Source organism: Nelusetta ayraudi, unplaced genomic scaffold (genome assembly GCF_046127955.1).
Source record: "Nelusetta ayraudi isolate G7.1 ecotype Tasmania unplaced genomic scaffold, CSIRO-AGI_Nayr_v1 ptg000084l, whole genome shotgun sequence".
Taxonomy (NCBI): Eukaryota; Metazoa; Chordata; class Actinopteri; order Tetraodontiformes; family Monacanthidae; genus Nelusetta; species Nelusetta ayraudi.
This window is the reverse complement of record NW_027466134.1, coordinates 6,812,470-6,839,502: the sequence shown is the minus strand read 5'-3', so window position 1 is coordinate 6,839,502 and position 27,033 is coordinate 6,812,470. Positions and strand designations below refer to the sequence as shown.

The following is a 27,033-nucleotide window of genomic DNA, read 5'->3' as shown; positions in this document are numbered from 1 at the left end:
ATCACAAAAGGTTGGTTTCCAGGACTTTCTGAAAAGTGGAGCAAGAAGAGGAGGTAGAGAGCTGTCGGGACAGAGGCAGAGAATAAAATCCAGTTAAATAAAGCACCATCGCACTGACATTCCAGTGACTTGATGACTAAAAGATAAACAACTGACTCTTCCTTTCAAAATCATTACAGACAGTGATAAAAATCCACTATTTGAATTAGCAAGTTATATCAATTGCATTTAGAAAAAACACATCACTTTATTTTGATTGTGGGTTCAAAGTATGCTTTGTATTTTTTTGTTTGTTTTAAAAGGCTTATTTTGGCCAATCACAGAACACTGACAACTGGGACTTTAAAGTATGCGTGTCTGTTGTTGTGTGTAATGTACAGTACGTATGAAAAGATTCATTCATCACGGCACAGCACAGCCTCGTTCATTAAAACAACAGCTATTTTAGTCGTCTTATTTCTGGCGATGACGACACACACACACACACACACAGAGAGCTCTCATCAGCTAACCTGGACAAGCCATTACATCGCTTCTATTATTTACGCTGAGGTGGTCGGGTGAGTTGTTGAAAGTAGAGGCATGATGGGACGGGGGAAAAAAAGAGAAAAACTTCTGAGGTCAGAAATATTTATGGGCGAGATTCTCTCACGGCAAAAGATGAGGTATATTTAGACGGCGACAGGTCGTTGTCTCTGGGTGGATGTTCCTTCCTTCCTTCCCTCCCTCACTCCCTCCGTCTCCTCGCGTCACAAAAGACGAAAAAAAAACCCAAAAAACAAACTATTTTCGAACTTTAATCGACTCGAAGCGGCCAGGCAGCGTCTCGGGGCTCCACTTCCACCTCATCACTTCCGCGCCCGTGGCTCCGTCCTGCGTGCGCCGAGCCCGACCGGCCTTCATTCACATTTGCTGAATGAGTGTTTAGCTAAATCCCAGCGGGGTGAAAGGCCCAGCATCAGCAGAGAGGGGGCGGCCTGAAAGCGCTTCCTGTGGCCCGGCTAAAGTCCACAGCTGAAGTTGCAACCTTTGCAAAGCCGCCGGGCGCGGGGGACAAAGCAGCGGCCAGGGAAGCGGCGCATGGCGTCATCTTTGAGTCATGGAGGCGGCCACAAAAGGGCCCAACTTGAACGCACAAAGGGCCACTAATCTTTGTCGTGAGCGGTGGGAGGGGGAGGGGGAGAGGTTAGGGGGAGGGGGGGTGGAGGCGTTGCCCTGGCTGAGGTGGAGGGTTTGCTGTGAACTTGGCTCGTCAAAACCCATCGCCGCTCTCTTTATTCCTTCGTTTCTCGACGTTCCTTCACAATGGCTCCGCCCCCTTTACATCCTGACAGCGATCCATAACGCGACCCGAGCGGATGATGATGATAGTAATAATAATGACAACACCGTTACTGCTGACCGCGCACCGCTCGCTACAGCCGGTAATTAAATCAAACTACCATTCATCCAGAGCGACACATGTCCCACACGTATAGTTTTCTCGGCCCGCGCAGCTGCCGTCATGAAATACAAACCAGCCACTTTTTAAACAGTATTTATAGTGCAGGCGGGCCGGCCGGCCGGCCCTGTGCCAAGATGTGGCGTGCGCCGAGCGTGCACGGTACTGCAACCGATGCAGGCGCCAGATATTGTTTTGCTGCTTGTCGCCTTACAGCCAGGAGAAGGTTGTGGGTTTGATTCCCGGGCCTGAGGCGTTGCTGGCGTGATGCAGTTTTATCCAGCGTCATGCAAGTGGGTCTTTTCAAGGCTGTGACTTTTTGTCTAAAGAGGCCAAAAGTCAGCTGATGGCTGCAATGAAGGTCAACTGAAACTGTTCTCCCCCGCAGTTTCTCAAGACGGATGTGTGAGCTTGTGAGCTTGAAATCCTGGAAAGCTGCCTGCAGATGTGCTCCCTGTCTATGAGTGAATGTCACAGAGTGCAGTTGAGGCCGACGGAAGTGAGTATTCCTCGTAGCGGTACGGTCTTTATGCTTTTTATTTTAGGACACAATGTTGGTGGATGAAGAGTTGCTCGCAAACTCGATCCAGGTTATCGTAAAGGTGGAGTGCCGAGCTCCTGGATTTTCTTGTTGGTTACATGAAGATGCATCACCCTCTTCACCCAAAAGGCTTCTGCAAGTCTTCAAAGCCCCAAGATAGAAGAAGCCCAGTCGGCTAAATCTCAGTCTTTGAAGCACTGCAAGTTCTTGGTCGACGCCTCCATTAGGGATAAATAAAAACTGACATGAAAGTGCAATTAACCCGGACGTAAACAGAGAGCGACAGTTGGCGGCTATATTTAAGACAGTTCACTGTTGTAATGGCTGAGCTGCTGCTGCTGCAGCTCAGGGTGAGGCTGCTGCTGCTGCTGCTGCTGCTGCTGGTGAGGCTGCAGTGAGCATCCCCTCTGTGACCGAAACCATTGTTCTCTCGCTGAGAAAATGATACAAAGAGAAGGTCTAAATGGATGTGAGAGTTGAGGATTACTTTGAAAGTTGCTGGATGTCGACGGGGTGGCATGAATGGGCAGCAGCAGCAGCAGCAGCAGCAGCAGCAGCAGCAGCAGCAGCAGCAGCGGACGTAAGGCGTCTAAATGGGAGCCAAGTGTGTCAGCGGGATATTTTTGGGCGGCGGTGGTCGAGGCTCTGGGAACGCTGCCACCGGTGGCGATCTGCTGCTTGACCCACGCTTGTTATGTCTGCGTCGGAGAAAGGCCAGCTGCTGTGTGGGAGCCTGTCTGCCTGTCTGTCTGTCTGTCTGTCTGTCTGACTGACGTTACACCATCACCACTTCAGGAGCGCAACAGTGATCACAGGCGACAGAAAATACAAGAAAACTTTATTGATCGCGGCTTGTGCGCGGTTCAGCATCCAGTCCACACATGCAGCGACAAGTCAAGCGTGCCGTCAGGGGCTCGAGCCAACGGAGGCATTTTCAGGGGGGAAAAAATGGTTTAAAGTGAGCTGGAGCAGCACCAAATGTTTGCATAGATAAATCAAAACCACATCCACACCCTTTGACTTTTGTTTTGGATGGGATGGGATCTAAGTGCAGCCTTTTTCTCATCGCAGAACATACTCGGATGCCCAAACTCAACTTTAGCACCATGGGCTTCACCCCCGGTGGCCACACGTGGAATAACCATTAAAACAAAAAACAGACTTTTAAAGGTTGCATATCATGCAAAATTCTTTTGACCTGCGTGTCTCTGAAAACGTGATAAAAATCCATCCTTGACTTGTCTGCACTTTTCAGAAAATGTGTGTGCGAAACCACCCAGGAAACCTCCACTGGAATCCAGGATGGAAAAAAATAAGGATGTTAAAGAGGAAAAAAATAAAGCGAGACCTTTAATTTCTTCAAGGAATAAAACAACAAACTGCGAAATGTACTGCATTCTATGAAGGACTCAAAGATTTAAAAGAATTGTCAGAATGAATATTTCACACAACTAACCCTGTTAAAAATGAAAAATATGAAATAAAAACCTGCAAAAAACATCATGAGAAGTTGTGACACCTGCAGCCCTTGTTTGGCAGATTGTAAACCCTCGTTACATGGACGACGTATTAATTACAGACAACTAGTTGTGTCAAGACATTCTTGTCCGAGGGAGAGGACGACGCAGCAGCAGCAGCAGCAGCAGCAGCAGCAGCAGCTCCAACCAGACAGCGCGTCACGCCGAGGTCAGAGGTCGCAGCAGCTCCAGCTGGGCCTCCAGGGTCAGCCGCTCCTGGTGGACCACCTGGCCGCCACAAACAGACAGAAGGAAATATGCAGCGATTTGTGGCAAACCTTTTTGAATACATATATGTATTTTTTTTTTTTTGGTCTGAAATTCAGCTCTACAAAAACTGTGAATCCTGCTTTGTAAATCTGAAAACTTTAGCTTGTTTAGTGGCCTACAGATATTCACGTTGGGAAAAAAATGCAAAAAACAAAACAAAAAACAAAACACTGTAATTTCTGTCAAATGTAAATGTTTGCTCGATAGCAACTGTCCGGTAGATAGCAACAAGGATGCCGAAGACAATTTTTTTTTTTTAAAGAACTCAAACACATTCAGAGAACGTTTGATTGATTTCGTGTTTATGAAAACATTGCCGGATATTATATTACTGCTTCTCAATAAACTCATGCAGCATTTCCAACAGTTCTGGAAGTCATCACAAACTGTCTCGGACAAATGTTGCACAACAGCAGAGGACGGGGAAAAAAAATGCGGGAGTGATTCTGGAAGTTTTGAATCAGATTTGTTTTCTCCCTTTCGCCGCGGTGCAAACGCCAAGTCAGAGTTATTCTGCGGGCACACGCCCTGCTGCCGTCGGACGTCTGACCAGGCCGGGTCTCTATTTTGGAGAGGACATTTGTGGATGCCAGAGGCTCTCTGGTATTCTGTCAAAGCCTCGGCTCTAAATATAAAGACACATGTCGGTGCCTTTCTCTGCAGAATTCCGCACATGCCTCGGTGGAAACGGCAGGAGTGGACTGCGGAATCCCGATTCACCTGTTCGTCAGAGGAAATTCACACGAAACATCTAGCAGTGAACCGAAGGACTCAGATCCGTCCTTTTATTCATGTTGTGTTTCTGTTGTTGTTGCATTGTAGCAACGAAAGTGGCGCATGGCAAGGTTTCTTTTTGTGTGTGACTGGATCACTTACGAGGAGAATGACAAGCATGCAGCATGTGTTGCAAACGTGTGTGTGTGTGTGTGTGTGTGCCATGGGCAGATCCCCGGGGGCCAAACAGGCAGCTCTGTGCCATAAGCTGAGCTGTGCATTATGGGTAACAGAGCTGATAGTTGAGCTGGGACCTTTGTCAACGAGGCAGTCTGTTGCACACGGGGATTTCATGTATGGCGCACAATTAAAAAAAATAAAATAAAATTGTAAATCTTGAAAAAAAAACATCACCGGAGCCTCCTGTCTCTGAGATATATGCGTTCTACTTGACAAAACAACAAAACAAAACAAACAAAAAAAAAAAAAACAGACAGGTCTGACCTTGAACTGCTGCTGCAGCTCGCTGTTGAGACGCGTCAGCACGCCGTTGGTCTCCTTGTTTTTGCGGATGGCCGTCTGGATCTCCCTCCTTTGTCTGCTCGGCAGCCTGGAAGACAAGTCAGTGAACTTTCTAGTGGGAACGCAGCCTCGTTGACAATAACATCTCCCTGGCATTCAAGGATAAATCACTCCCGACTGCACCGGCCGCCGACGTCGGGCTTTTCACAAAAGCCTGCAACGGGATGTTTGCAGACGGGGGGATTAAAAGCGCCACGTCAAAAGTCAACAATCGCGGACAGACACAACGGGACGCGCCGAGAATTATCAGGCGTCAATCATCTGCTCCTGTGTCACCTCCTGCCGCACTGACAAGCAGGACTGAGGACAGGCCGGAGACAGGACCACACACGCTCACGCACACCGTCCTTTCTGCTGAGGGAGGTTTTTAAAATGCTGCTAATTACCTCGTGTCGCTCAGTTCAAGATAAGAGTGCCAAGATGTCCTCTTGAAAAGCTTTAACACAGTAGTTTGGCAAAAGAAAAAAAAATCCTGGGCCAATAAAGAAAATCTGTTTTTTTTTCTGAGTGCTGTGCACTCAGCAAGCTAGCCGCAGCTGTCAAGACTCGATCTGAAAAGAACAGATTGTTTCACACTGAAATAATTTATTCAGGTAAAAGCAGGTGGTAGCTGATACTTGGATATTAGCATCGAGCTAGGAATCTTGTTGACATTTGATCCCTTCCTCAAGCTAATCTGGTTTCTACTGGTTTTGGTTTGGAGCGACTTGGATTAGATCAACATTTGGTAATTAAAGTGCACTTCACAACTTCACTGACTTTTGAGCGGTTCTGACTGTGGGGACGCTCATGGTGCCGTGAGGAGGGACCGTGTCCAGGTTGGGCTTCTCCACGGTGAACTTCCTGCGGACGGGCTTCTGTGGAGCCTGACTGTGGGACCCTCCGCTCACGTCCTGGGGAAGAGTTTGAAGCGATGATTACAACCAAATAAAGTGTTAATATGATCCTTCAGCAGGGGTTTTAAACTGTATCAGCTCTTTTGACCTGTTTGGGAACGCCGCTCACGTCTTCAGAGGTGGGGCTGAATCTGGAGCGCTGACCCTGTAGCTGAGGCTTAACGCTGCTCTCCTCCTGGAACACAAACACGCACACACACACAAAAAAAAAAACAATGACGTAATGATTCTTTCACCCCAGGCACAGACTCACAAGGTGCAGCAGTTAAAATCTACCCCTGCAAAAATGGGACAGGCCTTCCAGACAAGTTGCATCTTCAGCGGCCTTTAGTTTGCTGCTGTGCCGTAACAGCTCTTTTGTGTGCCTTCCATGGGTCACAGGCATCCTTTTGTCAGACTGCACCATATGACGTTGGGAAACATTGTAATATACAACAGCGCGAGGCTGTCAAGCACAAATGAGTATGAATAATGTAGCTTTAAAACCTGCCGGCCTAAGGTTCATATAGGGGGACCAAACGTCCTGTTTTCCCAGGACATGTCGTGACTTCATGTCCTGTCCTGGGTGTCCTGTTTTTTTTTGTTTTTTTTTAATAAAGTGATAAAACAATCACCCTGCCTTCGCCCTAAGACAGCTGGGATAGGCTCCAGCAGACCCCCGTGACCCTGAATTGGAATAAGCGGGTATAGAGGATGGATGAATGGATGGATGATAAAACAATGAAAAAAATAAAATGACGAGACAAACGATTTTCTACCCTACAGGAAAGGCACACTTTATCTGTATTCCAAATTCCAAAAGAATTCTCAGCACCCCCAAAAAGAGAGGTGCGTCGGAGAAGGGCGCCACCCCAGAGTAAGACCAAAATCGAAAAAAATCTCCCGCACACTGCTCGACTCTCCTCCTTTTGTTTTTTATTGCTGCAACGTTTCGGGGGAAAAGAAAAAAAAAAAAAAGCAGGAGCTTTTTTCGATTTCATACTTTATATGTATATAAAAAAAGATATCTTTAAACGTAATTTGAATATCTCATTGCTGGCCTAAGTGCCCTGGTTTTCGGTACACCACAACATGGTCACTCTGGTTAATCCTAATGTTAGCAAAATAGCAACTGTTATTCCACACATGGCTGGCAATACTTTCTATGGTTTTTGAGAGAAAAATGGATTGTAATCCACTGATTTGTCAATGGATATACTTTTTTTTTTTTTTTTTTTTTTACCTGAACCTGAACAAACAAAGCAGAAGTGAGGGGGGGGGGAGGTCAAAATGGGATTGAACACAGTAAAATGTGACTCCAAGAGTCCTGCATTTTAAAGAACGCTTCCTCCTGCCGGACCGAGGTGTCGGGGGTTGAGGTTAAACAATACGACGTTGCTGCTAAAGAGGAAGTCTCCGTCCCGCCTTGCGGATAAATCAGCTCCCCCCACCTCCTTTCCCCCCATCCTGAGGAGGTCGAGGATCTCGTGCTCTCCAGCAGCTGGGGGGGCGGGGGGGGGGGGGTTAAGCCGTGATGGATGGAGCTGCTTTTACTGCACCGTCTCGCTGCACTTCTCCATCGCTCTCCCCAGCCGATGGGAAGGGAGGCCGCGCGCATAAAGCAGCAGCGTCTGCTTTCACTCACTGGAGCGGCGAGCGCTGCGAGAGTGAGAAGGCAGGTCGGAGGCTCGTGGTCGACCTCGCAGTAACTCTGCTAATTCTTTTCCATAAAGTTGTTGCGAAGGATGATGAGGGGGGGGGGATTTCTCTCTAGGCCGTGAACTGCTGTCGTTTCCTGCTCTACGTTATTCCCCCGCATGCCGACGCTGGACCCAGAGAATCGGATCCGCTAATTTCTCCGGCGGCGGCGGCGGCGGCTGCGGTTGGTCCGCGTGCCAGGGCTTCCCTTTACTGATGGTTTCACCGGGGCTGCACCCGAGACACCAAGAATACACTTTTTTTTTTTTTTTTGCTGAGCAAGGCAGTTGGCACGCAGGAACTAAATAAAAAAGGTGGAGGGAAGACGAAGCCGCAGCATGGAAAGACTTTTTGAAAAAAAAAGAAAAAAAGAAAAGAAAGAAGGCAGTGCAGCCGTCGTCGCTCCAGCGGCGGTAATAAACCAGGGCAGCTCCGTCTGCAGAGTGGGTGGTCACGTCTGGATCTTTCCTCATTTTTTTTTTTTTTTTTTTTGCTGATATAAATAAATCTGCAGAAGATGCTGGAAACAAACAGGACAGCCGATCGCACGTGGTTGAAAGTGTGTTCTGCCTGTTGGCCTGCAGCCGAGTTTTAATCTTTTAAGTGTAAAAGTGGCCAGAGGGACTTAACGGTACAACTATTGTCGTTATATATTACTATATTAAATATATTTATGTATATATGCATATAGATCAGTAGTTTGTGAATAGACGTATATACACAATATAGTATATAGCATATATGCAGATGTCTGATTGATCTGAAGCCTGGGTTTCCATCTGCGGTGGTCCTGGAGGGGAAAAAAAAAGTTTGTGGTTTGGAAAAGTGCATCGAGAATGAAATTAGGGGGAGGGAGGCAACCTGAGGAAGAAAGGGAAAGAAAAGAACTGAAGGGGAAGTAAAAAAAAAAAGTAGTAAATTAGGGAGTGATGTAGAGGGAAAAAAAATCATCTGAAATCAAGAGTAAAAAAAAAAAAGAACCCTTTGGCTTCACCCGACCACTTCAATAAAAAAGAAAAAGAAAAGTCTTCCCACCTCTTTTGGTTTCTCTGAATCTCTAAAGCCTGCAGAAGATGAGTGAGCAGCAGGGAGATAAAGTGAAGAGAACACAGGCCTCGGCCAGACTATATTTAGACCAGGAGTGGGACCAGCTGGGGAGTCACAGGAACTAATCCCGTCGCCAAGACGTGCACGTTATATTCAGACGCTCCAAAACACTGTTTTTCCTCCAGCGGGACCAAAGTCCTCGGCCAGGAGGTATATACAGTCTACATCACGGGGGCAGCAGTGCAAATTAAGTTAAGCTGCTATCAGATGTTCACCATACGGACTGACTGACTGACTGACTGCGTCCCGCCGAGCCAGCCGGTGTTCAGCGGCAGGGCCGGAGAGCAAGAGGCTGCTGATGGTTTGAACGCGAGGAGGAAAGCTAACGGGCCCACAGCTGGAGGTGTGAGTCAGCGGGGTGGGAGGCTTCAACTCTGCAGAAACAGTATTTTTGGGTGGGCCGGCAGGAAACTGGGCGGCCCACCTTTGTTTAAACTGCACAGTTTAAACATCTTCCACTGACATCTGGGTGCTGACGCTCTAAGAGGAGGACTTAACCTGCAGGTGTTCCTGATAAATAAGTCATTACTGTTTACGTTGTTATCATAAAAAAGGAGAAGCACACTTTGTTTACTGCACGTTAATGTGAGTGGAATGTAAACAGTCCTCACTGACAACAAGCAAAACACAAAGATTTGGTCGTGGGGGGGTTGTAAATACGCTATGTGCAATAGTAGCGTATATATATAACAATTTAATACATAGACTATTTTTGTATGTGCAATTATAAATTATAAACAAATTTTGGGTCATAGGGTCCAAAATTACCAGGCGTGCCCCTGCAATAGAATCCATGTGTTTGACTGTGAGCCACCAGAATAAAACCCACTGAGACACGAGTGAAACTCCACACAGGGGCCTGCAACTGAATGAAGATGAGGCTGCGAAGAAGTGCCATTAAATACACCCAGGGGTTTGAGATACAGGGAGAAAACAAGCGCCCCCTTGTGATGGATAATATTGTAAAAGACCGTTTTGGAAAACTCTTGCAGCCCAAGATGGGTGCGAGTTTTAGTGTTAGTTTTAAACAACAAACATCAAAGCCAGAACCTTTGCGTTCCCTCCTCACCTCTTCCCTGAAGCGGCTGAAGTCAGCGAAGTCGGCCTGCGGCACTTTGCTCTCCGAGGGCAGGTGAGGCACCTGCGAGAGGACGGAAAGCAGCGTTTAATTCCACCACGGGGGATGCTGCTGCGGTGCCCGACTTCGCGGCAGGCTAGCTAGCTTGAGCGGCTAACCTGTGATCCTGATGGTCTGGGGGGAAGTGCAGGAGGTGGTGGAGCGGGTGGAAGAGGAGGAGGAGGAGGAGGCAGCCAGCCGGACTTCAGCCCTGGGATGAAGAACAACCATCAGCCGGAAATGAGTGTGTCTCCCAGCAATGCCATTTAAAAACACGTAATGAAAAACAGCCGCAATCAGACGCTGGTTTAAAGTTGCTGTTTTTTCTCTCGGCTCTCAGGTTGCAACTCTGAAACCTTTCAATCTGCGTTTCCTCTTTCCCCCCCCCTCTGATAGGAAAGGAGAAGTGTTTTAAAACCACGTAAGCACACACACACACACACACACACACACACACACACCTGCCGCTCCCTGCTGGAAGAGCTTGTTGAGGTCCAGCGACGAGGCCCTGGAGTGGCTCTTCTGGGGGCGGGGAGGGGGCGTGGGCGGCTCCTCCGCCTTCTTCACCGCATCCTCGAAGGACGTGCTGGAGTAGGACCTGCAGGTGAGGGAGGAGGGCAAGGAGCGATGAGGGGCGAGCGACGCTAGCGTTTGTCTGTCTCATGGGCTGATTTTCTTTCCCCTACCTGGGTCTGCTTCTGGTTCTCATCTGCAGGTCGAGGTCCTGCGGCGGCTCTGTGAGGAGGAATGAGACGACGGGTGAGCCACAACTGCAGCGGCGGATGTCGGCGGCCGTAAAGGAGAAGCCAGGACTTCCTCCCCCTCGGTGTGTGTGTGTGAAGTCGAGCGTAAGGAGGATCCGTGTTTTCACAATAAGAGGAGGTTCGAGTCGCACCTGGTCTCTGCGGAAAAGCAGCCGGTTTCTCCTGAGTCGTCCTCCTCACGCCAGTGTCTGGAGGGAACATAGCAGTGTTACAAAATCAAAGAGTTTCCATGGGTTGTTTTTTCAAAAATAAATCTGATCAAAATCCAATAACCTTGTTATACATATATACATGCATACATGTTTTTATGTATGTGTTTTTATGTAGAGATTTACCCGACGACTCACATAAAAACTAAAGGGTTTACATCACGAGTTTGATGTTTTCACTCAGAGGAAGAGAAATAAAAACCCGCACCTTTGGTCTAACATCTTGAAATAATAATCATGATAATAAATCTCTGCTTTACCTTTATTTGATGTCTCCTGCTTTAGATCCTGACTGATGGTGGCCAGACTCGGCTGGAGCCTCTCTAAAACACTCACATGCTCCTTTAAGTTAAAGAGAGAGGTATGAAGAAAAAGATGAATATGAGGACACACAGAGAAAAAGTTATAAATGAAAAGACCATTACGGAGCGTAAGATTTATGTGATATCGCTGCCAGGCAAATGTGGAAGAGAGCTGTTGCTGTGAACTCTTTTGAGGGAGGAAAAAAAACTCTCTTGGAACAAGTTGCAGCTGCCTTCATCAGCAGCTCACCAGTGCCCCCTACAGGCACAAAAAGAACAGCCTTCACTTTAATGTCATCAAAGAGTTGGGCCTACCTTCTGAGCAGGCATCGCTTCAGGACTCTCGAACACGATCAGAGGCTCGGCACTCTGGACACAAGTACATGAAAGAACATGCTAAAGTAAGGTGAAGGGTAAAAGGCAGCTGCTTATTTCTGGCCTCCTCTCACCTCCGGTGTGTCTGCCGCGTCGCCTCCCTGCAGCAGGAACTCTGGCCGCAGCGTGGCGGGGAGGCTCTCCGGCAGCGGGTAGCCGTTCTTGCGCGCCACGATCAGATGGAAGGCCGTGCAGAACTCGGAGAAGGTGAGAGCTCCGTCCCTGTCCACGTCACTCAGCTCCCTGAAACGCAAGAGGAGCAGAGGAGCCTGCAGGTGCTTGTTGGAACTACAGCAAATGAACACCATAACTTTATAAACTTTAGTACATTGATGCAGGTTTGGAAAAATGTAAATTTTCTGAGTAAAAAAAAGGTTAATATGCATTAATTACCTGCTTTTACCCATTTTATAATGCTATTTTTTATATTATTATTCTAATCCTTGCTTTAGTGCAAAACTCTTTTGACACATCAACGATATCATCAGTATATATTTTATACTATATTGATAGACAGATAGATAAATACTTTATTTATCCCTATGGGAGTAAATTCAGGTGTCACGCCACACATAAAAAGACTGTTTGACAACAGACAATGAAATAAGCACACATCATAAAGGATAACAGCAGACAAACATTAAAAATGGTAAGGAGGCCATTGGCAACAAAATGATAAGGTAATACAATTAGTTTTAAAATGTATTGCACAGGTTTGTATTGCAGCAGAGGCCCATTATTGCACCTGTTCAGTCCAGTTAGCTGCACCATCCAGCTGCACCATCCAGCTAAATACATTCATCAATCAGTCTAATGGCAGCCAGGATAAAGGATTAGACTGATTCATTTCATATAACTAGACTACTATTTAATATTTAACAGGGTATACAGAGTAAATGCATGGGAAACTTCCACCTTGTGATCCTCGAGTATTTTAGCACAAGATACTTTAATTTAAATCCACAAGAAACCTCATGGAAAATCAATGTAATAATGTTGTAATAACAATGTAGCTCAGAGGAGAAAAAGTACAGAGTGAATGAGCTTTTACCAGATGTGTGAGAGCTCCGGTATGGGCAGCTTGGACTTGGTGAAGAAGCTCTTTGCGACGGCTCCTGCAAGTCGGGTGAACAGTTATAAAGGTGACTAATGTTTTTTTGTTTTTTTCCCACCATAGGTGCTGGTGTTGTAGAAGTTGGCCCGCCCCCTCAGCCTCCACCTACCCAGGATGAGGGCGCCCAAGTCAGGCTGCAGGCTCCTGAACTGATTGGTGTAATACTCCAGCTGTTCCTCTGTGATCCTCCAGGGGTCACTGTCGGAGTAGTCGTCCAGGCCCTGCTGGTCCAGCCGCTCTGATGAGGAAGCCTATTGAAACACAGCAGAAATCACTGTAAAAAAAAAAAAAAACAACAACCCACATATTCACAAACATGTCTGCATTCTACAACACAAAGGTGCTGTGTTTCTACCGGAGCCACGGCCGCTTGCTCTGCGGCGGGCTTGGTGTATTGGCTGGGAGAGGAGTGCTGATCCAGCTGAGCCGTCGCCGGACGTGAGGACTGTTCGTTTTCATTGGCTGAAAGACGGAAGGAGGAAACAAAACACAAGTTTGGTCGGCGGAGAGAAGCCTGAGCAAATATGAATGCACCAGGCTGAAAATGAGCCCCGGCACGTTTCTATTTCAGTCGCACTCGTTTTAAAGGACCACTTCCTTTGCAAAACTCCCTCTGCCAGCGTTTCCCAACTGTGTCTGTATCCTTTTGTACTGACCACCAAGGACAAGAATTCCTCCTTTACTAATGGCCACTTACAGAAAGTGTGTGCAAAACATGCAGAGCTGGAAATTGTTGCCTTTGTGATGTCACAAGGGGCACTGCAACTTCACAGGTTAACAACCACAACCCCAGCCAGGTGTGGGCTCCGCCCTCTCGGAACCTCCTTGTTTTTCGCCACCCACCAAACGTGCAGGAAGGTCCAACGTATTTTTTGTAGGAGGCTGCAAACACAGGGCTAAATGCACTGTTTCTCTGTGCAGACTCCAAAAGCAAAGGTGCGGAAATAGCATAAATATGGGACTTTAGAAGTTGTCGCTAAATATAACATGTGGAAACGCTGTCAAAGATTCAGACTGGCCGCTGACTGTGTCTAAAAAGGACGTGAAACAAAAGAAGACAAAAACAACGAGCTGAATTACGGCTGTGAAATTGCAGATGTTATAAAAAGGACATGTGGCCTGTGACGGCAAGCTGGAATGTCGGCCTCACCGCTCTGCGCGTCGGCGCCGTTCCTCTGCTTGGCCGACTGGTAGCTGCGGTAGGTCAGAGGGGAGCGAGGCGGCGAGCTGCACGGCGAGCGCGCTTCCTGCAGGGGGGGCTGCAGGGGTTGGAGATGGGGGTAAGATGGGGGCGGAGATGGGGGCGGAGGGGTGGAAGAGGGCGAGAGCTAAGTTCGGCTTCAGCCGTTGCATTTTTTTTGAAAACCGTGCGCGTTTCGGAAAAAGGCGGTGGAGGCGAATCGAAAGGGGATGGAGTGGATTTGTGAGAAAGGTGAAGCTGGTGTTGGTGTGACGTGCGAGTCGTCTTAGTGCTAAACACGTTTGGTGGATTTCTCGACTCAGAAGCAATGCTCTGCGTTCGGTGCCTTCAAGGACTCTCTTATCTCTGGCCAACAAGGCCACGGGGGCGGCAGTGTTTTTATCGCTCTGTGCAGACCTCGCATCCGGAGGTCCAAACTTGATAAAGTGCTGAGTTTTATTTTTTTTTTTTTTATTTATTTATTTTTTTTTAACACGCAGCCACTTTTTAAAGCTCCAATATAAAAAAAAAAAATGCTGATTGTGGGAATTCCCCACTTTTACTTCTTCTGCTTTACAAGCAATTCAAGAGTGTGCTACCGTACAGTTGTACGAATTATCCAATTGTGATGTCACAAAGGGCGCTGACACATTGACATCATGAACTCGGGTGTGTACAAATCTTAAAGTTACCTTTGCTGTGTTGCCTTCTGGGTGTCTGAAGGCGCTTTTCTCTGCTGGCGTCCACGAGGCAGAACCAGGCGCAGCGCCACCTTGAGGCCCCTGCACGTCTACACATGGAGGGACAGAAGTGTACCTCATTTCTGGTTCAGTCTTCAGGTCAGCAAATCTGGGCAGAGGAAGGTCTAAAGAGAGACAAAAAAAAACAAAACATAAAAACATAAATTTTTTTAAATTCTTTTAATCAATGTGACCTGAATCTCTCAGATTTAAATTCTAAAATCGCACCCATCCACCTTGCCAAAGTCCAATACAGAGAGCATTTACTGCGAGTTGCCCTGGCAGACCCCCAAACGAACAAAACAGGAAGGCTAACGAGATTAGCATAGATGCTGCAGTAGTAGCTGTTTCTAAACAGAACTGTTTTTTTTGGTACATTTTGCACAAAAGAATAATAAAAAGCAGCACCAAAGTCTTTGCTCGGTGGAAAATATGTTTGAGGTTCACTCAAGACACTCAATGCCGAACTTCATAGCGTCATAGCTAACAAGTGAACGTGACTTGGGGCTAATGTCTTTGTACTTATGAACATTTTGAGTGATCGTTCATTGGCTAAACCAGCGTTAAAAGAAAGTTTGTCCAATAACGTTACATGTTTGTCTTTTTAAGCAGCCTCCGCTTTCTGAAAAAAACCCAAAAGACGCAGGAAACATTAGAGAATCAGATGAATTGTTTTATTGGGCTCCTTCCCAAAACCACACATAAAGTAAAAACAAAACAATTCTCTTTAAACTGTCTATTCTTATCAGCGGGTCTTAGTGGTGAATCCAGATTTCTCTCCAAAATTAGAACGAGGGATTTAGTCGGCACAAGAGTCTTCACATCACTTCCTGCCGAGGTGAGCCAGGCTCTAATGAATGATTAAAAAAGAAAACCCTGTGAGTATACGTCCCATAATCCATTGTGCTGCCGCGTGCTTTATAAGAACAACAGATTTTCCTCTCTGGGTTTTTTCGGGGTCGTGACTGATTTGGTGCCCCTGTAATAAGGCCAAACCCACTTAGCCCTTTCCACGCGACTCTTCTTTCATCCAGATTAGACCCAATCCCGCCATGTTACCATAATCTCTTGATCCCCCGCTCTCTCGCTCCTGCGAGACGCCTCTGCAGACTACTTACTGGCGCTGACGCTCTCCAGGTGGATGGGCAGACCAGACTGGGCGGCCGCCAGCAGCTTCATGGCCACGAAGAACTGGGCGGGGCCGAAGTAGCCCAGCCGCTTGGCTCCGCACACCTCCGTCACCTGGGAGGTGGAGGGAAACAGGAGCGATGGCATTAATCTGGTAAATCCAGGTTGACTTTGACCTGGCTGCAGTCAGCGGCACCGGGTTCAAAATGACTCCCGCCGAAGGTGCGAGGAGCAGCGTGAGGGATCGGCGGCGCAGCAGGATGTGTTTATCCAGCGCTTCTCAGAGTCTGATATGAGCTGCACGGTTCCAGAGGGAACGCAAAGAAGATTAGGGATTATGTGGGACAAGCAGAGAAATATTCTTCAAAATGAGGCTGGAAGACAAGAGAGAAAGGAGGTTTCTGGGAGACTGACGAGGTTTATTTCTGCGACACCAGAATTTCTTTTTCCGCGAGAATCATTCCGCCTTTTGTCTTGGGATCGCTTATCCAGTTGAAAGGCACGCCGACACAAAAACACAGACATAAACATTGCTGTGATGTGAGAAATGGAATTCCAAAGCTTGAGCCTTCAGTCAGTGCATGTGATCTGAAGGCTGCTACTGCATTCCCGAAACAGTTTTGGCAATATAAGAGAATCTATCTACTTGCATTTTATTTGGGAAGGCCAGCAGTGGAATTCAAGAGATTTCAAAAAAGTTCCCCGCTCACCTAAAAACGTACTTTGCCCTGAAGCAGTTTGATAAACTGCTGATCTGAACGGATCAACATTCCTTTTGACGCATTTGCATAGTTCAAACTGCAGATGCAACACAATCTTTTAACTGCCGCCGTTCGCATTTATCTCTACCAAGCGAACGAGCTTCAGTCGAGTTATTTCAAACAGCGGGAGGTGTGAAAGGCGAGAGAGCGAGAAGGTGTTGCAAGAGTGAATCAATTTCACAAACACGCCACATCTCTTCCCCCGTTTTCGGAACAGAAGAGCATCAAGACCGCGACTGCGCTGCGTGTGTGTGGTGTGAGTGACACGCCGTTAATTCCCTTTGTCTGAGGAGCCTGTGGGTGGGATTATGGAAGAAAAAAAAAAAATACAGTTTCTCCCCGACCTGACCTGCAACTATGAAGCAGATTTCACCGGCCGGCTCCTAAACAACACGACTGCAGAGCCTGAGGTCACGCCGAGTTCAGGGACACCAACAAATGTCTGGAGGAAGCAGATGGGCTGTTCTCTCACACACACACACATGCAAAAAGAATTAAGCTGTTGCATTTTTTTTTTAAATATACATTTCAATGAAGGGGGCTTCTACACTGTTCTGTTCTCAATTGAACTACAGCCTCTCCCAAGACAATGAGGCAACGTTCCATGATCACATGGTTTGCCAGGTAGACTTTGACAGGTTTGACAGGTTGCTTTTTGACCTGACAAAAACAAAAAAAAAACAACACGGTTCGCAGCTTTGAGGTAGCGAGGAGCATGCGGCACAACAGGTTTGTCATGTGACCGCAGCTCAGGAAAACAAACGCCCTGGGACGACGACGAAGGCCGGAACTCGTTCAGCCGGGCGGATTCAGGAAGGACTTATAGATCTTGAACGCCTGCAGTATGTACACTGTTATTATTCACAGACTGTTGCTTTTAAAAGCCAAACTCAGCTCTCAGGCTGCGACAAACCCTATGCAAAATGTTTTGCTGCACTTTGAGTCCATTACAGGAGCAGGTCAGCTGATTTGACTGCAGCTGAGAGTCAATCTGAGACACACACACACACACACACACACACACACACACACACACACACACACACACACACGCACACACACACACACACACACACACACACACTGACAGCTCAGCAGGAAGACAGGTCACGCTTTCACTACTTATCAGCTGAAAACACATGCTGGACACCACAGCCCTTCCTCAGACCATGTCGGCGACTCAGAAACAAACAAAAAAAAAACAACAAACAGTGCATGATGGGAAAACACCCAACACCACCCCAGAAAGTCATGAAAAGTCAGTTTGGTGCATTTTCACAGACGACGGGCTGGTGGGTATAAACTATTCAGGAGCCTCTGATCGAGACGTCACTCACGCCGGCGAGGTGTGGCGGTCCAGGGCAGTCCAGGCCAGGCCGGTCCAGTCCAGGCCAGGAAGGAAACGCCGCTAAGCTTGGTGCCAAACTTCCTGACACCCACGCGGACGCACATAAAAAAAAAAAAAAAGGGTCGCTGCGACAGGTCCGCGAATGGAGCGGCTGACCCCGATGATCTGAGCTGGAAAAACATTTTTTTTTTTTTTTTTTTTTTTTTTACATCAGGGTGGTGAAGCCCCATCACACTGTTAGTTCTGAGGCAGTCTGAGGGAACTGAGGGGGGCCTGGTCAGGAGGGTTGAGGTGCTCTTCTCATCTCTGAGCGCAGTTATTAATAATAACAGGAAATGTAACGGTGGCCCGAGCTGTGGTGTTGGCCCAATGGTGCAACCATGTAAACCACACCGTACATTTCCGTCATCCTGGGCCTCTTTTTTTATTTTATTTTTTTTTGTTAAGTCACCTCATCAATTGAACAGTAAAACCTGCTGACTGTCATTTCATTGAACAACAATTTCCAGAATTAATACATAAATAATTGAAAAAACATCAGGCATGTATTGCCTAAGAACCGATTTAGATAAACACCTTAATTTCCCCAAGAGGCCTGACTGGAAGAGTCTTGAGTGTAAAGGCAGTAGCACGGAAAAGCAGCAGCTGTAAGTCAACTCAGCACTAAATGGTTTAAAAATGTTGGGGTCCAGTTTCAGTAGAGGGGACATTTAAATCCTGGCTGCCACCTCGGGGGAGAGAACAATGACAATATCCAGAACAGAGCACCGAGGCTCTGCAGCAGCAGCAGCAGCAGCAGCCCCACCACCACCAGCAGCAGCAGCAGCCCCGCCACCGCCGCCACCACCACCACCACCAGCAGCAGCCCCACCTCCTCCACTCCACGCATTGACGTGCCGAGCCGCCGTGGCCGTGTCAACACTCACCCTGTGCAGGCTCTCCGGAGGCAGCTGCGACGCCCTGAGCAGCTCCGCCACCTTGGCGGAGGAGAGCTTCCCGGAGGTGTCGCCCTGGCACAGACTGCGCAGCCCCGAGTAGTACCTCTGCTCCTGCTCGTTCAGAGGGATGAACGTCCCCGCCACGCCGGCTTCCTGCTCCATTGCGGCCGCCGCCGCCGCCGCCGCCGGCCGCCGGGGCTGGGTGACTGACGGGGCGGATCTCAGGGGAGGTCGGACCGGGCCATGGTGCTACTACCGGCCGAGGCTTCCGGTTCCAGATGGGGGTGTTTTGACTGTCGACTCACGGCGGACTGGCTGACTGACTGACTGACTCGGCTCAGGCTCATGAGCCTCCACTCCGACTGGCTGCCGGTTGTAGCAGTACTCGCACGAGCCAGCAGGGGGCGGTGGAGTACAGGAAGAGGAAGGCATTGTGTGAGCGAGCGTGCGCTCGAGGGGGGAAGAGAAGGGCTGCTTTGTTTTACCGCTTAATATAGTGAGGAGACGAGGACCACAATGGATTTACGACGGCATTTTTCTGGCCGTTTCTGTGAAATTTCTGTAAAATATGTACATGTGTTTAAACTCAACACACATAATCAGCGCTGCAATGTTACTTATTGTAATTCTTCCGACAGTAGAACGCCAATAAATAAATAAATAAATAAATAAATAAATGAATAAATAAATAGTGGGTGAATGGGTGAATGAGAGGCCTTTGTGAAGCGCTTTGGGGTACCGTGAAGATGCTGGAAAGCGTTATGCAAGTGCTATCTATCTATCTATCTATCTATCTATCTATCTATCTATCTAGACATTTTCAAAGGAGAAAATACAAATCAGACTACTTCCAATGCGAATCACGCTTTCCCCGTCCCAATATTTGAAATTTCTGCCAGGCGCCTGTTGCCCCCTCTCACACAGTGCGTCTGCTGTCTCCCCCTGGTGGTGGACATGTACGCACCCTGTAGTGTTGCAGCAAGGGTATTTCTGCTGCGGCACAAGAAATCTAAATTCACAGGCACAAGATTTCTGTGCCTGTTTATTTTTGGATGCCTCCACAGTCTTGTGAGAACTTGACTTTCCCCTGGCTCCTAAACATAATAAGACGTTTCACTTAGAACAGCAAAAAAAAATAATGTGTTTTTCTAAGTTCGATTTTCTTGACTTCTAAAAAGAAATTGAAACATATAATGCAGGACCTTCATGGCAAGTGGTTAAACTTGGCAGTAAATCTCAGCGAGATGCTCCAAACAGGCTGTTGCCCGTTTTATGACAGAGTATGAGTTTTTACGAGCGCAAAAGACCTTTTATTGTACGCCTACTCCTGCTTTAGAGCCATTGATGCGGCGTGTGTGCTTTTTACACGAGCTGCCATCAAAAAAAAAAAAAAAAAAATCAATCCCAGGACCAGACTTTGCCTCAAGTGTCATCGCTCCTCCCTGTGTCGTCAGGTTGCCTCCATTAGAAATGGCTCCTTCAGCAGTTGAACAATTAACCAGGGGATGAGATGATTATTCACAAGCGTCAGACCTTTATAGCCTGTTAAATATTTTTACCGCCTTTAAACCGTCCAAAAAAAAAAAAAAAAAAAGGGGGGAATGTTCTGTTGCTTTAAAAAAAAAAAAAAATGCTGACCCTCTGATCTTAAGGAACATTCTATAAAGCAGAGGACAGGCCGTACGCGCCTCAGATAAAGATCGTTGCACATTTATTTCCACCCGCGCCGCCATGGGCTCCTCGTGTCCTGCACAGTTTGAGCCAAACTGGGCCTGCGAGGACTGCAGATATGGTTTCCACAAACACAGTTGGTTTTTTTTCTTGGTTGTTTTGGTGCAGCATATCATTACAGTTTTCGTCCTGGGGAATCAGCCGTCACAACACACCCTGTTGCAATATGTTTAATAAAACCAAATAAAACGCTTTGCACACTGGACAGCTTGACCACACACACACACACACACACACACACACAACCGGCCGGCAACTGCGCTGAGCAAACAAACACGCTGAGCCATTGGTGTGTGTGTGTGTGTCTGCTTCTCTGGAGCGTGAACAACACACACACACACACACACACACACACACACACACACACACATGCTTAATCATTTTGTGTTGTGGAGTCAAGTCCAGGGAGAGCTAATCTGTCTCACAGCCATATAGTTTTTTTTTCTTCCTGTTTTTATAAAGAGGAAGAGTGCAGGTGAAGGTGTGTCCTGGATTAACCATTAAGCCCCAGACTTTATTCATTGACAATGAAAACAGTCCTGACCACCACGCCCCCCCACCCCCTCACCCCCCTCGCCGCCCTCTCCAGCACATCGCTGGACTTTCTCTCACTTTCAGCTGTCTCAACACTCCTGTTGTTCTCGTCGCTGAGGAAGAATGCTGGCCGAGGTTTTGCTCCTGCTCTGCTTGTCGTCGGCTTGGTCCGACCAAGGCTGCTCACCAGGTAGGTGACCAACCCCCATTTGAAATAAAAGGTGGACGAGAAAAAAGTAACAGCGAGGGAGAGAAGGGCTTTAAATGTTTGGTCTGGGCAGAGATAGCCTGGGCAAACACAGGCACTGTTCCTGCAACCAGCCCGCTCGTATCTCTGCCCGTCTGTCTGTCTGTCTGTCTGTCTGTGTTGATTCTCGTGCCTGGAATGCGGCTTTTAATCCCACAAAGTCGGATTAGACACATAGCTGAAATGTTTGCCTCACAACAATGACCCCCTCCCCATTTCGTCTGACAGCTATTGTGTAAGCGTCTTCCCAAGGGCCGACTTCCTGCGACGCCCACACTAGATGAGACGAGGTTAAATTCTTCTAATTGAGGAGTTTAAAATGTGTTTGTGTTTGTGTGTGTTTTTCTCTCTCCTCTTAATCTGCAAAGATGCTACAGATGGCAACAAAGTTCGAATCAGCCTCAAAGCAGCTCTGGGAGATCAAGCCGTACGTATATATTTAAATATTTATCTGCCCGCACACACACTCACAGACACCCAAAAAAGAAAAAAAGAACCCATCAAAGCCTCACATCATGAATGAGCCGTTTGAAGTCTTCGTGAGTCGTCGGCTCTTCTGGCTCTGAAACGTATTATCTATAATTAAATGAGCATTTTTCATGGCTACCCATACAGCATGAATAATACCAGAGGGGTGGGAGGGAGAAAAAAATAATAATCATCTCTGGTTGTTGCTGCAGTACGACTGGGACAAGAATGAGATGTTCCTCTTTAGGGCGACGCTGGCTTACGCCATGAGGAACCACTTCACCGACCTGGAGTTCGAGTAAGACTGACCCCGAGCTGAGAGCAATCAGTGCACTGTTTTTACCGACTGTAATGACTGGCAGGAAAATCAGTGTGAGCTAACTGGGCCGCTTTTATTGTGCTGTGGAAATTCACCAGGGTGAACAACATCGTGGTGTGCAACGAGACGTCCAGGGTGTCCTTCTGGTTCGTGGTGACGTCACCGCAGGGTGACGCGGTCATCGGCAAGTCGGTGGTGGAGGAGGCTGTCAGGTAATCGCATTGATAATCACCGAGCCTTATCAGCTGAATTATGATTGGAACTTTTTTTTTTTTTATGTGGTTTTTATCTGGATGGAGGATTTTTATTATTTAGGAGTCATCTCCCCCACGTTCACAACAAGAACAGCAAAACAAAGCCTCGTGAAATGGCGGCGATGAGGGCCAAGAACTTTGGCACGAAACTTGAGTTGAACTGGGATTATTCCGAATAGTTGCTGTTGATCTGATGCAGCTGTGCAACATCTCGATTTAGCTTTGATAAAAGTCTCGCCTGACACGAGAAAAACAATCAAATCTGATTGTAGTTTAACTATTGCGCTGAATTAAAGGAATGACACATGATGTCATTTCACCACTAGAGGTCATAGTTTCCAGCAAAAAAAGGAGGAAAAAGGATAAACGGATATAACTAGACTGTTCTGAGGCCAGTGTCATGTGACCAGTACAGTTGCCTGCTGTTTTTGTTAAATGTTTTTACGCCTGTCTGGCGTTATTTCCTGTTTATCGACTCGATGTGGCGGGCAAAAAAAACTCAAGGAAGGAAGCAGAGGAACAACACAGACAGGGGGTGCTGTGACACCACTCCCTACTCTGGATGTTGCAAAATTTGTTTTTTCCCATGAACTCTGAAATGCCGAACATCTCCTGCTCTTTCTTTCCCGACAGCTTCTAAACTCAACCGAGTGTCTTCAGCCTATTTATGCAAATATTGCGAAATCTCGATTCCTCGAGGGACGTTTTAATTAGTCGACGGCCTCAGCGTTTCTTCATCCTCGACATCTCCTACTATGGCTACTCCTTCCCCTCTGCTGCTGCGCACGATAGAGGGATTTATCAGCTAATCTGCGGCAGAACTGCAACGTGTTTTGCCTAACCTACCGGGGTCTAACTGCAGCGAGTCAGAAAGGTTGAGGATTTATTTTTTTTATTGCAGACGTAAGCAGGTGGGATAAAGATCTAGAGGGTGGGAACAGTTTCCCTTTTCGTAACCTGTGACAAAACCCACCTCTGCTGGAAAAGTGCTGATGCTGCTGATTTCTCCCCCCTCTGGTAGTAAGTCCAGGGGTCGCATCAACAGCGCCTTCCTGCTGACCGACCAGACGTTGGACTTCGTGGACATCATCCCCACCCTGCAGGCGCCGTTCAGCCACAAGACGGAGCCGTGGCTCATTGCATTCGGCGTGGTCATGGGCCTGGTGGCCCTGGGCGTCGTCTACCTGCTGGGCTCGTCGCTCATCCAGAATAGACGGTACGCGGGGTCGGCGGGCCGTCTGCGACCATGCCAACCCTGAGTGATGAGCGAGCGTCTCTAAAGCTTTTGTTTCTTCTGTTTTCCAGCTTAAAGAAGAAGAACCCGATGGATGAGGGGTTGAAAGTTGACATTGAGGAGGACGAAGACGAAGACACGCCGGGGAGACGTCGGCAAAGTTCAGCCGCCAGCGATGGCTATTACAACGCAACCCTCAAAGACGACGAGCGATTTACAAAGATGTGAAGCGGCGGGATGGATGGAAAATGTCTTCAGACGAACTGATTTTTAGTTAATTTTTTTGTCCCGTGTAGAAATTAAATAATCCGCCAATGATTCGGCTTCTCCGTGCACCCTCCGAATCTGTCGGCCTACGGTCTAAACACTCCCCTGATTCGTCATCCCAGATTCCAACGGAGCGTCGCACAATCAGCCCGACAAAAACAATGGCACATTTAGCCCTCTGTTTTCAGCGTTCCCGCTAGCCGTCTGGCAAAGGGTGTTGGCACTAATGGGAGTTATCAATGCTACATCATCACGGAATTTCGTCCCTTTACTGGGAGCTAATTGGCAGGATCGGAATGTACATTGTTGTTTGAAAATATCAGCAAACTAAATTTTGCATGAAATGGGAGCTTTAAAAAAAAAAGAAGTGTATTTTTAAACGAGTAGACTGAAATAGTAACAAAAAAAAAAAGGCTGCTTATTAGCCTCGTAGAGAAAAACCTACTCAGTGTGTGTTTTTGGAAAAACAAATGTGTGAGAGACGGCTGCAAAGACTCAAATCTCAAATTTTTGTAATTGTCTGTATTTTTCTACCGAGAATGATTTTGTAGGCATGGAAGGTGCCGCTTTCTGTATTTAACAGGCTTATGTTCACGCAGGTTTTGTAGTGCAGCACATTATCGGGGCGGCGGATCGCTGTGAGAAACGCCGTGCGCCGAGATCTGTCATCCGTGCACGGCGCCATAATTGGCTTTCGTTTTTGTTGAGATGAGCGTCTGATTTTATGGTAACCTGAATGGGGGCACCCCCCTCCCTCACTCCCAGCCACTGCCCCCCCCCGCCTCCAACAATACATCATTTTTGCTGTCAGTGTTGTTGAAAATTGCTTTGCAGCGCAACTGTGGCCTAATTAATGTGGAGTAATTTCAACCTGTCTCATTGTCTTTTTGTACTTGTCCCTCTCTCTCTCTCTCTCTCTCTCTCCTTCTTTCTCTCTCTCTCTCTCTCTCTCTCACACACACACACACACACACACACACACACACACACACACACACACACTAACCAGGGTGATGCAAGACCACAGGAAACATCCTACATATCAGATCCTGTGAATTATTCCTTATCAATTGACAAAAACTGGATTTATTTTGTGTAACTAAAACGCTAATCTGTCGATTTATCAGATATTTTGCAGCTGGGGTTGCGTGCCGTCATCCCTCCCTCGCTCCCCCCACCCCCCGTCCATCCGGCACGCAATCAATGTGCTCGTTAATTACACTTGGTTAACACCGGGACTCATTAGATTGCGACCAGCTTGCATCACGCCCGATGGAGTCCGTCTCAAGTCAGTCGATAGCCGTCTGTCTGTCCGCCCGGGACCTGGACGCGGCGCCGAGGCCAAGGATCGATCTGGCCGTCTTCGGTGGCGAGGCAGAGCAGGAAGTTGTTGCAGAAAGCAAACAAATCGTGTCCGTCCCCCCTCCCCGCCCCGCCCGACGTGAAGAACATTACTCCAGTGCAAAGACCAGGGGGCAGCAGAGAGTCGGTAGTAAGTCCCCCCCCCCCCGCCTCCCACAATGGGCTCAGATCAACGACCAATCAAATGTGGACCTGCTAGATAATATCAGGTATTCTGGCCACAGACGCTGCTCCTAATGGCTGCAGCATCGCCGCGGCGCTTTCATTAAACTGATGCACATTCTGCAGCCAAATAGTCGCGACGTGTCTCATTTCTCAGAAACCAATAGGACGTGTTTTTAAGGACGACACAGCTCCTCCCCTACCCCCGCCCCCACACACACACACACACCCCTGCTGCACCCTCCTCCACCCAACCTAATTTACTCTCTGCCTCCACTGCTGCCACCAAGACAATGAAGACACTACTGCAGTAATCTCACTCTTCAAATGGATTCTTTCTATTAAAAAAAGCAGGATTATATATATTTGTGTGTTTGCATGCGCGTGCGCACACACGCACACTCACGCACACTCACGCACACACTCACACACACACACACACACACACACACACAGGCTGCATCCTTTATTTGCTGCCCCTGATGCTCTTATAAATCAGAGCCATGTGATGTCACGGAAGGTTATGCCACGCTCGCAGCATGTTCCGTGCCACGATGTGATTGTACAACGTCGGGGCAGAAGACTTGTCATGTTAACATGCTCCTTGTGGTGACTCACGTCGCATTAGTTTCATACGTTGACCCCTTTACGAATCCTGCCAGCCGAAAGGAAACGTCAAGCCGACGACTGGGATGCGTGCCTTGAAGAATGTGGATTCTCCTACACAGACGAGCTGGCGAGGTATTTTAGCAAGAAATCAGGTCGCCTAGTGTAAGATAACCATATTGTTTATTTATTTTTTTGTTTTTTTTTCAGCTGTCACAAGTGAAACCTCATTTAACACCGTCAGGTGTCTGCTGTGAGAGACACCGAGGCGGCGAACAAAAGAGTCGTTCCCTGTTGAAGATCTTAATGACGAACCAAACAAAGACAAACACCTCTGGAGGCTCTCACCACCGACGGCGGCGGCGGCGCTGTAACAATCTCATTTCACCTGTCACCGCCGCATTTATAAATACCTCCAGCCTCCCATCTGAGGAGATGTTAAAGGGCCATTCCGTCCCTCAGCCGACATTAAACGCCTCTCTGGCGTCCCTCCCCCTGCATCTCGATTCAAACTTTATCCCATCCTCCGCTCCCCCGGACGCCCACTCCTTCAGACGGTTGGCCTCCTGGAGTTCATCTGTCCGCCTTAAGGGGGCACCGGTGTGCCATTAAGGCTGCACCTCCTCCTCCTCTTCCTCCTCCTGCTCCTGCCAGCAAACACTTTATGGCCTGAGCTCGGCAACATGCCAACGCCCCACCGCCTCCCTGCACCCCAACCCGGCATTTGAATTTCAAACATATTTTAATTCTTTTGCCATTTAAATCTATTTTGGTCCGACTCCTCTTTTTGAAGTGCTAATACGGAATGTCGTGTGCATGCTAACCACTCGCCTATATTTAGTACATTGTTCGACGAAATCCCGGGCCGACGCTGAGGTGATTCGTAATCACTTGTACAAATGTGCATGTGTGCAGTCGTCAGGCGCACACACACACACACACACACACACACACACACACACACACACACACACACACACACACACACACACGTACACACACACACACACTCCGCATAACTAGTTGGCACTCCCACTAATACCCTGCTCTTCTGTTTCCCCCTCTGCTGCTGCTGCTGCTGCATTACATTGCTCACCGATTCACACCTTGTTTTTCCAACCTCTTTGC

The 27,033-nt window shown here is 47.8% G+C and overlaps 2 protein-coding genes across 3 annotated transcripts; one reads left to right on the top strand and one right to left on the bottom strand.

The window, feature by feature from the left end:
* Positions 1-2,803: 2,803 nt before the first annotated feature.
* On the bottom strand, positions 2,804-19,097 carry reps2 (RALBP1 associated Eps domain containing 2). Of its 2 annotated transcripts, none has more exons than XM_076045188.1 (19): positions 18,710-19,097; positions 15,665-15,788; positions 14,499-14,671; positions 13,777-13,885; positions 12,958-13,088; positions 12,736-12,877; positions 12,564-12,627; positions 11,587-11,755; positions 11,453-11,506; positions 11,096-11,177; positions 10,758-10,814; positions 10,549-10,597; positions 10,324-10,460; positions 9,982-10,073; positions 9,815-9,886; positions 6,050-6,136; positions 5,825-5,958; positions 4,988-5,093; positions 2,804-3,727 (listed from the first exon to the last, which is right to left on the bottom strand). In XM_076045188.1, the coding sequence occupies exons 1-19, from the start codon at positions 18,881-18,883 to the stop codon at positions 3,659-3,661; spliced, it is 2,025 nt and encodes a 674-aa protein (XP_075901303.1). In that variant the 5' UTR covers positions 18,884-19,097; the 3' UTR covers positions 2,804-3,658. The 2 variants fall into 2 exon arrangements, with proteins under 2 accessions (XP_075901303.1, XP_075901304.1); XM_076045189.1 differs by having other exon boundaries at positions 12,982-13,088.
* Positions 19,098-21,065: 1,968 nt separating this feature from the next.
* Positions 21,066-24,645, top strand: cltrn (collectrin, amino acid transport regulator). The gene is made up of 6 exons (XM_076045535.1): positions 21,066-21,176; positions 21,602-21,660; positions 21,914-21,999; positions 22,119-22,232; positions 23,296-23,490; positions 23,580-24,645. Exons 1-6 carry the CDS (start codon positions 21,110-21,112, stop codon positions 23,734-23,736), a joined length of 678 nt encoding a protein of 225 aa, XP_075901650.1. The 5' UTR covers positions 21,066-21,109; the 3' UTR covers positions 23,737-24,645.
* Positions 24,646-27,033: the final 2,388 nt, after the last annotated feature.